Genomic DNA, 12,953 nt, shown 5'->3' with positions numbered 1-12,953 from the left:
ACTAAATATAAGGCAACATGATACCAGCAGCACTCTACAGCTGGATGGGTGAAGTTAACAGCAGCAGTGAAGGAAGAAAAGATCAATGGGCAGCAGCAGGACGTGGCAAAGACAGCAAATGCTGAAATGACAGCAAGGTATCTTTTCTTCTTCACACACAGAAGCTGAGTATGCCTGATTGTATCCCCAGAATACTAATCTAATCTTGGAAAACAAACTGTGAAGAAGAGAGGGAAGGAAAAATCTGCTATGTTAAAGAGGAACTTATTCTTTGGATGTTCGCACTGGAGGTGGGATATCTGAAGACGATCACTACTAGAGATGCTGTGGGAGCAGGCATTTTACCTCCTGTTCATGTACTGTTGACCCACTGTTACTTCTGCTTTCCTGAGCTACTGGTTCATTTTTCTGCCTTTACTACATTTCCTTTGAAATTAATTTTAAATATTGAAACTGAGCCCATTTTTCTTCCAAGACCACATGGCAGAGAAGTGGCACTATCACAAATGCTGAGGCATTTGTGGTCAAGAATCACGTACATCTCACATTTCCTTATTAAGGTTAACATTTGCATACAGTATTTTTTCTGCTTTCAAAATCAGATTCAGTTTTACCACTCAGAATTTCAAGCTGAGAAACACAGATCTGGATCCAGAGGAAAAGCAGTAGACAGCAAAAACTAACTACACTTTCGTATGCAGGGATTTTCTCACTCAGGTTCAGCAGAGTGAGACTTGAGACTTCACTTGAACGAGGCTCTCACTATCCTGCCCTTCACAGGCTGAAGTGGGCGCCAGTTATCAACCAGTGGGTTCACAGGTTCGTTCTCACCGTTCTTGGAAAGGCTACGGAGCTTCTCCATCTGCAAGGAAGAAAAATTAAAGTGTCCACGTGAATTCACCTGGAAGCAGTGTGGATCTTGATGTCTAGAACAAACTCCGAGACAGAAAAGGAATTTTCTTATATAATAACAAGTGTACTGGTAGAGATTATTGGCAGAGATCACTGCAGCCCAACAGCTAGCACTGTTTCTGTGGATCTTTACACTCTTCATCCACACAACAGTGCATCACCTGACCCTTGCCTGGGCTTCTTTTGGATTGTCCCCTGACCCACACTCACAATGTGGAAAAAGAGCAGGGGCCTTCTGTGACCCTGTTGGAGCTGGACTGCAGTCAAATCGCTTCTGAAAATATGGCTATCCATGAAGGAGGATGCGCACCTAAGTCTATGCAATGTAGTCTGATAGAAAAAGCTGGTCTGCAGAAGTTCATATTTTGTTCTGTAAGGCAAAGAAATGTATGCCAATTGGATTATTAAGTTCAATCATGAATTCAGCACTTAGCTGTTGTTCTCCAAATTAACGTAAATTCAGTGTTGCTTTGTTAATTGTTACCATTTCATCAGAATGCAAAATAAGTCTGTTCTGAAAACAGCAAAATCAGTAAAAAGGCTATACCCTGATTTGTACTGCTGAAGCAGAAAATAGTATAAATAACCAAAAGTTTAATGCAAGAACTAAAAAGAAGGTCACCTTATCCAGACTGGCTCTCTCTTTTTTTTCCTGTGTAAACGCACATTTGAGCTATATGAATATAATTACTACATTACTTTGTATTAACATTCAGGTTTGCAGGTTCTAGCTAGTTTGATCCTTCTCACTGACAGCTTTTAGGAAGTCAAGATCTGGACCAGCAATTTCTTAAACTGGGAAACCAGCTAAATGTTAGTCTCACTTGCCACTTAATGCTGAAGCACAGAGCATGAACTGAGGCTGCTGTGATGGCTGAATTTTGTGGCTTGGGGGCACTTCTGCCTACACAGGTTTTCAGGATCCCAAGAACAGTCCTGCTAAAGCTATTCCAGGAGGTGTCTAGGAAGAGAGCCTGATTCTCAAGATCAGTTTTACAGTGAATTCAACAGTCCATTCTGCAGGCAATTTCTCACAGTCCTCAGCTAAAGCTTTCCTTATAAAAAAGGCAAGGTAACATAGGGCTTGCAAATCATCACACTGACATACTGAGACACTGTTGAGAACTGGTAAAGGAGCAGCAGAACTAGCTGGAGTTTACCTGGTCTGAGCTGACTTCAATCGGCTCCCTCAAGAGAATCCAAGTGATGCACTCCTCACAGGGGGGTGTAGTGAACGAACCATGGTAGGTCCAGTAGTCCCGAGATTTGGGGAAAAGAATTGAAGGATCAAAGTGCTGAAAAGGAGCCTCTTTCCCCTTAAAGAAACAAAAAATAATTTTCTGCAGTAACTCTACGGACATGCATCTTAAAAGACATCAGTATCTATGTTATAAAGGGAGTAATTAAATATAAAGATTCATGCAAGAGATCAATCTCCTTTTCTTCCTGTCAAACATTTTCCCTGCAATTAATAACTGGCATTTTGATGCCATTAATAATTTAAAATAAATTACAAACTGAATTGTGCGGGACCAAAACAAATTCATTGTTACATTTTTCTATTGTAGAATTATCAAAATTTTGTTTTATTTTGGGTCACTTGGGATAAAAGTTAAAGGCTGTGGCACTGCAGGTACTGGTACCCTTTTCATCCAATAGAACAGTGGCCAGGCATTTATCCCAGTTTCATTACAGTCTTCTCCTCTATCTGAATGAATTTAAATCTGCATGTCTCTCTCCTCCCAAAATTCTGCTCTAGTTGCATTGCCATGGTGACACTCTCAATCTTTTTGTTGGCACTATTACACTTAATGTAAAAAATTAAAATATTTGCTGGAAGAGTACTGGATCCTGAATGTCTTACAGCTAAAGGTGATTATCACCAGAGAAGGGAGAATGGCAGACACCAGACAACATTTCCTGAAAAGCTTTTATTTTCTACTGAATGGGATACTCAAGAGAATATCTCCACAGGAGTGTGATGAGACTTCCTTGTCCCCTTAGGGCGACAAGAACTAAACAAGAAAGTTCAGTTCTCTACTGATATTTAGGATGCAGTTCTGGAAAGCAAAATCTATTCTTCCTAATTCCTTCTTCTATCATGGGAACAGAATATTACCCTACAAAGTGCCATGGGACGAGCTGAAATCGTTTCCATGCATCCTTGCACAAAATATGGGTGGAAAGAATAGCATCAAGACTCCAAATATATCTTTCTGACAAAATTATTCTGTAAATTCAATATGAGTTTGCAAATAACTTCACAAACAAAATTGTGCTTTTTCAGTAAGTACAGTACAGTGTCCATAAAATTCCTCTGTCTGTAATGTATCATAGCAATTGAAACTGCATGTGCAATAAATACACCGGTGATACCGTCCATTAATCTTTCCTGAAAAATAAGTAATCTTGGTAAAATGTATGTGATGACAGGGGGAAAAAAAAACCGTAAGACATAAAATACAAGATGTGGTTGTTTGCATATGCACCTATCTTTCTCTGGTTTTCTTCAACTATCGCTTTTTCCAGAACCACTACAGAGAGTATCTGCATGTAGGAAATCAGACTTCTATTTTTTTGCTGTTAGAAGCCATAAAATCTCCAGTTAGGCAGTCTCAGATAGAATGTAATGGAGTGGATATCACTGCCATCTTGTCATCATTATACAACACAGTGTTTCACAGGGTGATCGATCAACTTTTTATTAACTGTGCAAAGCTCTTCTGCGTGTAAATGGCCAAAAAATTATATAGGGATTATGAGAGAAAGCTGAATCTATATCAAGATCATTGACACAGCAGGGGGCAACGGGTACGGCAAAAAAAATGACTTTCGGTTCCCTCAGCAGAAAGAACTGAATTGTATCTGAAGACTAAGAAAAGGTTGAAAAAATAAAATTAATATGACTCTGAGTGAGGAGAGAACAGATTTCAGGCTCAGACCCACACATCAATGGCAGTATATACATACATAAATTAAATACAAGAAATTCTGCTAAATTTGGAAGAAAGTGCTTACAAAATTTGTAAAATTCAGTCCTGGTGATCTGGTGGTACGTTCAATGTCAAATAAAAAAGGGACTTTTCTTTTAGCATCATTAGAATCATAAAGCTTATCATGAAGTAGAATCGCTAAAGTATACCTAGAGGTTAGGTTTATGTTAAATAATAATGTTAAATAACAATAGAGGCATTATCACAGTTCTCTGCAAAGAACTCCCTTCTGCAGTTGTATCTATGCAATAGGTATGGACTTCGGTCCTTAGATCATTAATTAAACTGAAAAACAGTGTAGAATAGGTTTGCAATGCTATTTGTGCTAGTATCATAGGAAGACAGAACCTAGGACTGGTGCAGAAACTGTACTGTGTAATCCCTTTTATAAATTAATTCAGTTCCATCTTAAAACTAATAAAGTTTTTAATCTCTCTTACACTGACTGGGAGCTTGCTCTCTCACTCCTACTAGTTTCTTCTCATTTCAGGCTAACTAAATTTCTGACTCAATTTAGTCAGAAAGGCTACATGAATTTCTTTTGGCCACTGCTGTCCTCAAATTCAAAAAGCTTTTCATTTCTTCTTGATATTTGCACACTAGCATATTTTTACAGAGCAGTATCAATAAGACTATCAGTTGTGCATGCAAGGATTGACACAAAATCCTCTACAACAAGAATACTTACAGAAGTGAGGAGTTACATGTTTACTTAAGTAAAAGAAAGTGTCCTGCTCCACAGTCCAATGTATCAACTCTGGTGCTACTGTTAGGTATCAGAATGATGCCAAAAAGAGTGAATCTGAACTTCTGATTTCTGCTTCTGCTGCTTTTCAACTATATTATATCATAAAAATTGTTTTGATACCTTGGTCTTAATTTTATCAATTTCTTCAAGAATTCTCTTCATCTCTGGTTTGGGAGTTTTTCCAACCTGTAATGCAAAGCACAAGTACCATATTTTTTCATCATGTTCCACAGTATTTGAAAGAAATTCAGTACATCCCATCTGTCAAGTTAGACAGCAGTACTCTCAGAGCATCCAGTACAGACTGACACAAAATTATGAGTGTTAAAAGAACATCCGGAATGGCAGACTCAAGTAACTGGCGTTGCAATTAAGAAATGTGTTGAAAGACTCTATAAGGTATCTCCCACTGTCTGAGGAACAAACTGCTCACTCAGACAGTGTCATCTACCAGCCTAGCCCTTGGCTCCTGGTTTGAAAGCAGCCCACAACCACTGTGAGACATATGAGCACTCAGCAAAGTGTTGATAGTCTGAACAGCTGGAGTTCCTGCAGACACTTGAAACATTCTGCAGCACATACACAGTCAGATCAGACTTGATGTAAGACATATGAGATTCATGTCATGACCTCCTCAATCTATGAGGTCACTTTATTGCTTGTGTTCATGACGTTCAGCACCTCCAAAAGCTTTGACATGGCTCTGCATCCCAGAAGAGTGAAGACAGTAGGCATAAGAAATGCTGTTATTGCCATGTCTTGTTCCAAAATAGATTAAATTCAATTCTTCAGAAGATAATTCAATCTCTGCTTTAGCAATACTCAAAAACCCAGTCATGTAATATGACAAACCCAGAGCAAAACAACAGCTCATATGCCAATGAGCAAGAAGCAAACAGGGAAAGAAGGCCAGAGAAGATATAGTGATACTATTTACTTTTCTAGACCTTTTATCTGACCTTAGCATGGTTAATAGCAACATAATGTTATACTATATAATTTGTGTTTTACAAGATACAGCTTTAGCTTAAAATAGACCAAAAGAAATGACAAAGGAAGAATAATTGAAGGACATAGTCATAGGGAAGAATCTGGACAGGTGCTGACCTTCTGCCACTTTCAGTTTAAACTAACCACAAGAAAAAAGGTCAGGCTGTCTCCCCATATAACAGAATTAAAATTACATTGGATCTAGCCTGTCCAGGGACACTGTGGCAAAATTAATTACATCCACTTGCTATTGCTTGTACAAATGCAGCTTACTAGTGATAAAACAATAAAAGGCGAACTATTCTCTGACACTGTGTTCAAGCTGAAATGCCCACCTGCAGGTAAAATGACAGCCACATAGCTGAAGTTTGCATAATTTATCACTATTAGATCGTCTGTCTGTTAGTGTTTCTCAGTGTCCTAGACCACATGCAGATTTGATAGTATGACCGCTTTCTTTCTGTTAAGTTTATAAAAAAATCAATTGGAAAATATCGGTACAATATTATTTTGTTATGAAGCTGCTGTATTTCAAGGTTAAAATGTTCAGTGAACGTCTTTTACCATCAGTTCTTTCAAGTACTTGGTCTTTTTGGAGCAGGTTTGTTGACCTCCTTTTGATTCCCAGCTCATGTGGGGATCAGCAAGAGACCAAGGATGTGAATCAGTCAACATAACCTTGCTGACAGGTAGATACAATACCTGCTAACAGATAAAGGGCAGGAGGAAACACTCTTCCTATGCCGACTGTCCGCCTCACTCAGTACACATCACAGCACAGAGCTGGTCAGCTATCAGGGACAAAGTTAGCAAGTGTCCCAGGCTTGAAGTTGTGTGTCTCTTGTTCAAGACCACCCGTGATATGTGCCACTGGTGTCACGAATGGTGTCAGAAGTCGGCTCTGAACAGGTTAGTGCATGGAATCTGGAGGGCCCAAGGACATATGTGACTTCAGTCTGTGCATCGCTTTGAATGTTTTCCTGTAAAATGATACAGTGCAGGGAAAAACAATGGGAACTTTTCCCCTGGCACTAGAGAAAGATGAAAAATACAGAAAATTATAAAGACTGAATATTTGCCACTTACTTTCAGAAAAATGCCCACAACAGCCACACCATCAGGTTGTTTCAAAGCTCCAGCAAAATTACCATGCTTTGGATTCCAGTGCACCATATGTAACTAAAAATCAATGAAACCTCAGTTATAAATGCAAGAAATTGCCAACAGCGCAATCTTACAACTTTTTACATTAAATTAAGAAAAGCTTCCAGTACACAGTAAGTAAAGGAATGGACATGAAGAAGAAAACTATATTTCCTATTCCTATTCCCATGCTTCCATGCGCTCACACTTTCTATAAGCATCCCTTTGCATTTAATTGAAGCATAAAAGAAGGAAAATGGAGTTTACCACACAAGACCTTTAAAAATTTATCAGACAATTCAACTATAAATAGTTTAACCCAAGCACGTGACATGCACACATGCAGTGCGTAAAACACCTGCTGACATGCACTCCATCTCAAGTAGAGTTTTAGATCTTCATGTTATGCAGATAACAGCTCAAGGATTTACACTGGGTTGTATGCAGCACATATGTTATTGTTATGTGTCTCTTACTACTCTCAGCACATTGTACTGGAAAGGAGTTGAGACAGTAACCTGACATTTCTTTCTCCTTTCTACTTTCAGCAATGCTGTATTTTCAGGATATATTTCAAGTTTTTACTTCTCCTTCCAGAAAATCTCTGGCTCCTGCATATAGCTACAAATGCTGCAACCAGCAGTGTGCAATCTCAAAATAAGTAGTGTCTGGAACATACTGCCACACAAAAAATATAGGAGTCTAGTGCATATTTTGAATGCAAATTTTTGACTTTTTTTTTTAAACACAGTAACAATTATTTAAAATAACAACAAAATAATTTGCCCTGAATATAAATGAATGTATTGCTCTCTGTTTCTTTTCTCTTGAGGATAAGGGTATAATTGCTAAGGATAAAGGTGAAGCAGGCATATATCTTTGGTTGCACTCTAGCAAATTTTTGTACATTCCAGGCTTTCTTCTCCCGTCAATAAATATTGAGTACTGCAAACAAAAGCAAAGGAAAAAGTCTGTGCTTGAACTAACCAAGAAATAGCTTGAGGAAGCAGAATTTGTCTGTTTAGTCAGCCACAGAAAGTAGAACACTAACACAGTTTGGCTGCGGCTAAGGAATGGGAAAAAAAAATCCCAAACCATCACCCACAGTCATTTCTGCAATGTTTGTGCACACTGACCCTGCAAAATATCTGCCCGAATTTTGTCCTATGATAGCTGGGCAAAGCCCCTATAAGCTCTGCACCTTGAGCGTATAGATGGAAGGCAGGAAAACACTACTGCAAACTTTTTGTGGGCGTAGGCATATATTTTGAGCCAATTCTCAAATAAGATGGAGGAAGGAGGTAGCATTTGCTAGTAATTCACTAGTATCAATTCTGAATTCACTTATATTTATTACCTGAAGAAGTCTTCATGGCCTAGAGCACCCATTAATTTTAGCAAATTTGGACAACAATAGTGTAGTAGTTTACATTAAAAAACCCCCCACAAACATCTGTTTTCCACAGTTCCCGAAAATAAACACAGAGATTTTAAAGCACAGATGCTCATAAACTAGAAGATACTCTTTACCACTCTGAATCAGTTTTAAGGTAGATCTAATTTTGAATGTCAGTTTATCAAATGTGCTTTCAGCGAGTTTTTCTATTCATTAGTAATGCTTTCTGAAACTAACTTAGTAATTCAAGCTATACCGGAAATGGCTAAAAGCCAAAAAACATCAGCAGAAAACAGATCTTCCTATTTGGAAATAACAGATTGCTTTGTCTCAAATATTTTTGAAACATTCTAAAATACCAGCAAACTCTCTTGTTTGAAGAAGCAAATTCCATGTTGGTATATACTTGCAAAGATACATTTGTTGGCAGATGCAACTTATCCCACTGCACGCTGATGAATATTCACAAGTTTCATAGACAGATTTTAGAGAAAAATCCATAGCTAAATCCTTGCAAAAGGGAGAATGGTTAATCTGTTCAGATGCACAATCAGTCAAATTCCAGTTAGTACTGAATACTGCTATTAAATATAAGTCCTACCTCTGCTGCATATTTCACCCCATCTATAACATGCTCAGAGCCATGGTCATCAGAGGAACCCCAATGCAAGTGAAGCTGACGCAGCCTGTAGGCTCCCGTGAGTGGCCCACCTCTCAGCACTGCAATTGATAATCTGCATTAACACTAGCCTACAAAACGCTGACATACACGTTTAATGAACAGGGACCCGTACTTTGAAAGTGTGGAGCACCTCTTGTAAATCCAGCTGCTTGCTGTGGGGGTCACAACACTCACCAGTTTACAAGATTGGCACTGAATTCTGTTATCACTCAGGAAGAGTCCTGTTTGATGTGAAAACTGTGGAAGCTGCTGTGAGTCAAGCCCAGAATCAAACCCCAGAAGCCCAACAAGCCCCTTTTCTCTTGGCAAGTGGACACACTATAGTTCCTGATGTGGAGAGAGAAGGAAAGTGATTCTTGTCAAGGTGATTCACAGCTGATTCTTGTCAAGAAATGGTCTGTTGTGAAATGGTTGGGGATAGGACTGTGAAATTAACCCAAAGATGCTTCAAAGCACACCTCTGGTCCATGACTGGCATACCTTTTACAGTTCAGACAACTAAACAATGGTTACAGCATAGTTTTCTGCTTCTAAAAAAAAAAAAAAAAAGGATGTATTTCTTGAAAGTGAGGGAAGAGAAGAAAGTTTAGGTCAAATGAGTTAGAAAAGTGTTCTTGAGCAAGCAAAAGCTATAGTCCTCATTTAACATTGCCACCAATTAAACAAATTAAGAAGCTATTATTTCTGCTTTTCTTAGCTAAATAATGCTGACCACACATCAGCCTGACAGTTTACATCAACTCTGACTTTCAAAACATCACACCTGCTCTTTCAGTTTGGGGATTCTTTTGAGCAGGGACTGCTTAGAGGATAAGCTCTCAAATACATTTTTCATTCATTACCTAAGGCAGGAATGAGACGTGTTTCCTTACACAGAAAGCTGATAATGCAGTGCCAGAAGACCTCGTTTAAATAGCATTCAAGTTTGAACTTCTACCAATAGCTCTGAAGTTCAAAGTTAACATTCAAATAATATTTAAATCCTCTTGTGCCCAATGGTCTCAAATTAATTCTTGATATCATATGTGTTGGAATACCTACACAGAGCAACAGGTTTAACTTTGCAGTTTCTCTTTTTAGTTGGTAGGTGTCACAGCCATTGGGGGGCAGAAACAAAGCACTGTGTTGAGTTTTAGGCATGCAGTGCCTCTTATTTTTTGAGTTTGTTCATACATAAATAAATTATCCTAACTAAATACAGTATTGAGTAGCCTTCTGGAGAAGCCTTTAATGGAAAATGTCACATAATAATAATAATAATAATAATAATAATAATAATAATTTATATATTATATTATAATAATTTATTATATTAATATATAATAAAAATTATTATTGTTATTATTATTGTTATTATTATTGTTTCACTTTTGAATGTAGGAAAAATAAGTCATAGACTCTAAGGCCCTAATCCTCACAAGTATTTGCTTGCCATTTCACACTGGAATCAATGGGAGGCAGGAACTTTCAGGAGCTGAATTTATGTGATCTACCTACATTTACAAGCTAAATCAATATCAGAGTTGGAAACTCATTTAGCAGTCATTTCTTACAAGTGGCCCTTTCCAGAGCTCAAATACTGTGAAGCACTTGGAAACAGCACTTCATAAATGGTATGCAGATCTCTCTAGCATAAAAATAAATCTTTTTAACATTCAAAATTTTCCATGTGATTAGATCAGAAAAGGCTATCTTCAAGCTAGATTTCTTTTTCCAGTTAAAATCGGATCTGTGACTACTACTTATCCTCAGCTGCTGCCACCACAGAAGCCAACAAATGAAGGTACTGTTTATGAAATGCTTTCTCATGTGGTTTTTCAGAGCTGTCAAACATCGTATTTGATTCCAATCAGACACATCCCTATGAAATGCTTGAGCCCTAAACTACTGTCCAGCAGCCTGCAGAAAGTTAGTAAAAGGAGCAGGGAGTGAATGTACACACTGGGTGTCCAGAGGAACAACAGAGATGATGGGGAGGGGAAAGGCAAGGAGGGAACAGAGGGAAGATGATTCAGAGGAAGAGCTGTGCCAAGGGCTGCACTCTGCTTGGCCAAATCAGGGTCTTTCTCCACACAGTTCCCGGGGCAGACATGTTCTTGAGCAGCCTCTGTCTAAACATTTCGGCCCTTAGGAAGCCACAAAGACAGAGGAGAACCATCATGTGAAAAGGTTCATAATCAATTTACTTCCCATGCTTTGAGTCATGGCATTGATTTTGTGCTTGTGGAAGACCATTCCATGTTATAACAAAAGTGCAATTTATGGTTTGTCTAAGGCCACTGTGTAGAAACTGCGCTAATAAATACTAAAGCACCATACAAATACATAACTAAGATGGTCCCTGTCCTAAATAGCTTAGATTCCGTCTGTGAGATGTGGAACAATAACACATAGCTGTAATGGTAAATAAAGAAGTCCAAGGAAACAATGAGCTCATCACAATAAACAAGAGAGATAGTGATCTTTCAGTGTACTGCAGATATATTTCATTACTTATATAGCTTACTAACAAAATCCCAATACAAATGCCATCAAAGCAGATGGAGAAAAATACAATGGAAAGTAACTCTGTTTTCCATTAATTAGATTGTTTTTCTTCTTGATAAAGGACTGATCAATATTGCATGCTCTTGAGATGTCTTTGCATTATATGGTATTGTGAATTTATTATTCATTTTGACTGTTGTTGCCTGTCTGCATTCAGAGCTACGCGCTCATACAGCTCTGGAATCAAGTTTTGAACAATTTAACTTTGAGATTAGAGACTGCTCTCTCTTAATTAAATAACAAAGCCATTTCACAGCTTTCCAGAAGCTATGAAATGCTGTTTTCATAGCTTGTCAGGCTGTGGAAGTTCTTAAGACTTCCCATACAAACAGAAGAACTCAAGATTACAGTTGGTGGGAACACGAGTTTTGTGTTTACGAAGTGCCTCAGAGTGCGCACTAAAACCCCCTGGGTGACACTCTCTCCCGTTACCAAAACCTGAGGATGCGGTGTCTGCGTTGAAGGAGGTGACTTGGGGAAGAGAAGTCCACCTTCCAGCTAAGTCTGTATTTCAGGGGTGCCCCTGCAGCTACAGCCTCCCTGTCCCACTTATGGTGGACCTAAACATGGCTGGATCCACCAGAATAAACTCTGGGAGCACCTTTTTTATGTACCCAAAGGACTTTTCTCTGCCAGCCTCCGTAGGCCAGGTACCATAGGATGCATTTTGATTCCTAGCGCTTTGCAAACCTCAATTCCTAACAACCCCCAAAAGCTGAACCAAAAACCGACCTGATCGATCAAAACTGTCGTCGAAGACGACTCGGCAGGTGCGCCCGTTGTTCAGGATGGTTTTCGCTGCCCCAGGATCGTAACTGGCGTGCCAAGGGGCAAGAGAAGTGTCGTGCCGCACGTCTTTGCTGTTGATCTCAATGGGCGACTGCTTGTCTCCCTTGGCCATGGGGTAGTTCTCATGCCAGCGCTCGGGTCCTGGGGGGGAAAGGCAAGGAAATGTCGCTCCGGCTCGGCCCCGGCCGGCCCGGCGGCCCCGCGCCCCCACTCACCGTTGTCCTTCTCGTAGCCCCACACGAACTGGGCCATGGTGCCGCTGCCCGCGCCCCCGTCCCTCACCCTCCGCGGCGGCTCTGGCAGCCCCGCGACCTCCTCCCTCCCTCTCTCCCTCCCTCCTTCCTTCCCGCCCCGGGGGGCTTTTTATAGACCGTCGCGGCTCCGCGTCCTCCCCTGAGGGGTGGGCAGGGGGAGGGCGGTGGCGGGAGGCTGCCACGCCGGGCGGTGGGGAGCCGCGGGGGCGGGGAGAGCCGTTTTCTCCCCCCCGGACGAGGCCGAGGGATGCCGGCAGGACCTAGCGGGTCCCTTCATCCCCCTCCCGCAGGGCACGCCTCAGCCCGCCCTGCCCCGGCAGCGGGAAAGGGAGGGCTGCGCTGCCCCGAGGGCCCGACGAGAGCGGGCGGGCGGGTGCCGGTGCTGAACCTGCGGCAGCAATGGCGGGAGCGCCCTGCCGCCAGCACGGAGGGACGCGGAGCCAGGCTCGGGTGGAGGAGCGGCGGCGTGGAGAGCTAACCTGCTGCACAAACACGGGGA

General features: G+C 40.6%; 1 protein-coding gene across 1 annotated transcript; it reads right to left on the bottom strand.

Moving 5' to 3' along the window:
* Window positions 1–529: 529 nt before the first annotated feature.
* Window positions 530–12,460, bottom strand: LOC142406807 (carbonic anhydrase 3-like). The gene is made up of 7 exons (XM_075495739.1): window positions 12,416–12,460; window positions 12,144–12,341; window positions 8,784–8,902; window positions 6,730–6,822; window positions 4,774–4,839; window positions 2,073–2,228; window positions 530–862 (listed from the first exon to the last, which is right to left on the bottom strand). The coding sequence occupies exons 1-7, from the start codon at window positions 12,450–12,452 to the stop codon at window positions 743–745; spliced, it is 789 nt and encodes a 262-aa protein (XP_075351854.1). The 5' UTR covers window positions 12,453–12,460; the 3' UTR covers window positions 530–742.
* Between the last annotated feature and the right edge of the window lie 493 nt (window positions 12,461–12,953).

This window comes from Mycteria americana, chromosome 2 (genome assembly GCF_035582795.1).
Source record: "Mycteria americana isolate JAX WOST 10 ecotype Jacksonville Zoo and Gardens chromosome 2, USCA_MyAme_1.0, whole genome shotgun sequence".
Classification (NCBI taxonomy): Eukaryota; Metazoa; Chordata; class Aves; order Ciconiiformes; family Ciconiidae; genus Mycteria; species Mycteria americana.
The sequence above is the reverse complement of the archived record's forward strand: the minus strand, read 5'-3'. Positions and strand labels throughout refer to the sequence as shown.

Excerpts from the sequence above, each read along its gene's own strand:
- LOC142406807 (XM_075495739.1), bottom strand. The coding sequence starts at position 12,452 with ATGGCCCAGTTCGTGTGGGGCTACGAGAAGGACAACG. Across the intron at positions 12,342-12,415 it reads GGGCTACGAGAAGGACAACG|GACCCGAGCGCTGGCATGAG; the intron begins GTGAGTGGGGGC and ends TTTCCCCCCCAG. Across the intron at positions 4,840-6,729 it reads TTGTGGGCATTTTTCTGAAA|GTTGGAAAAACTCCCAAACC; the intron begins GTAAGTGGCAAA and ends TTTGCATTACAG.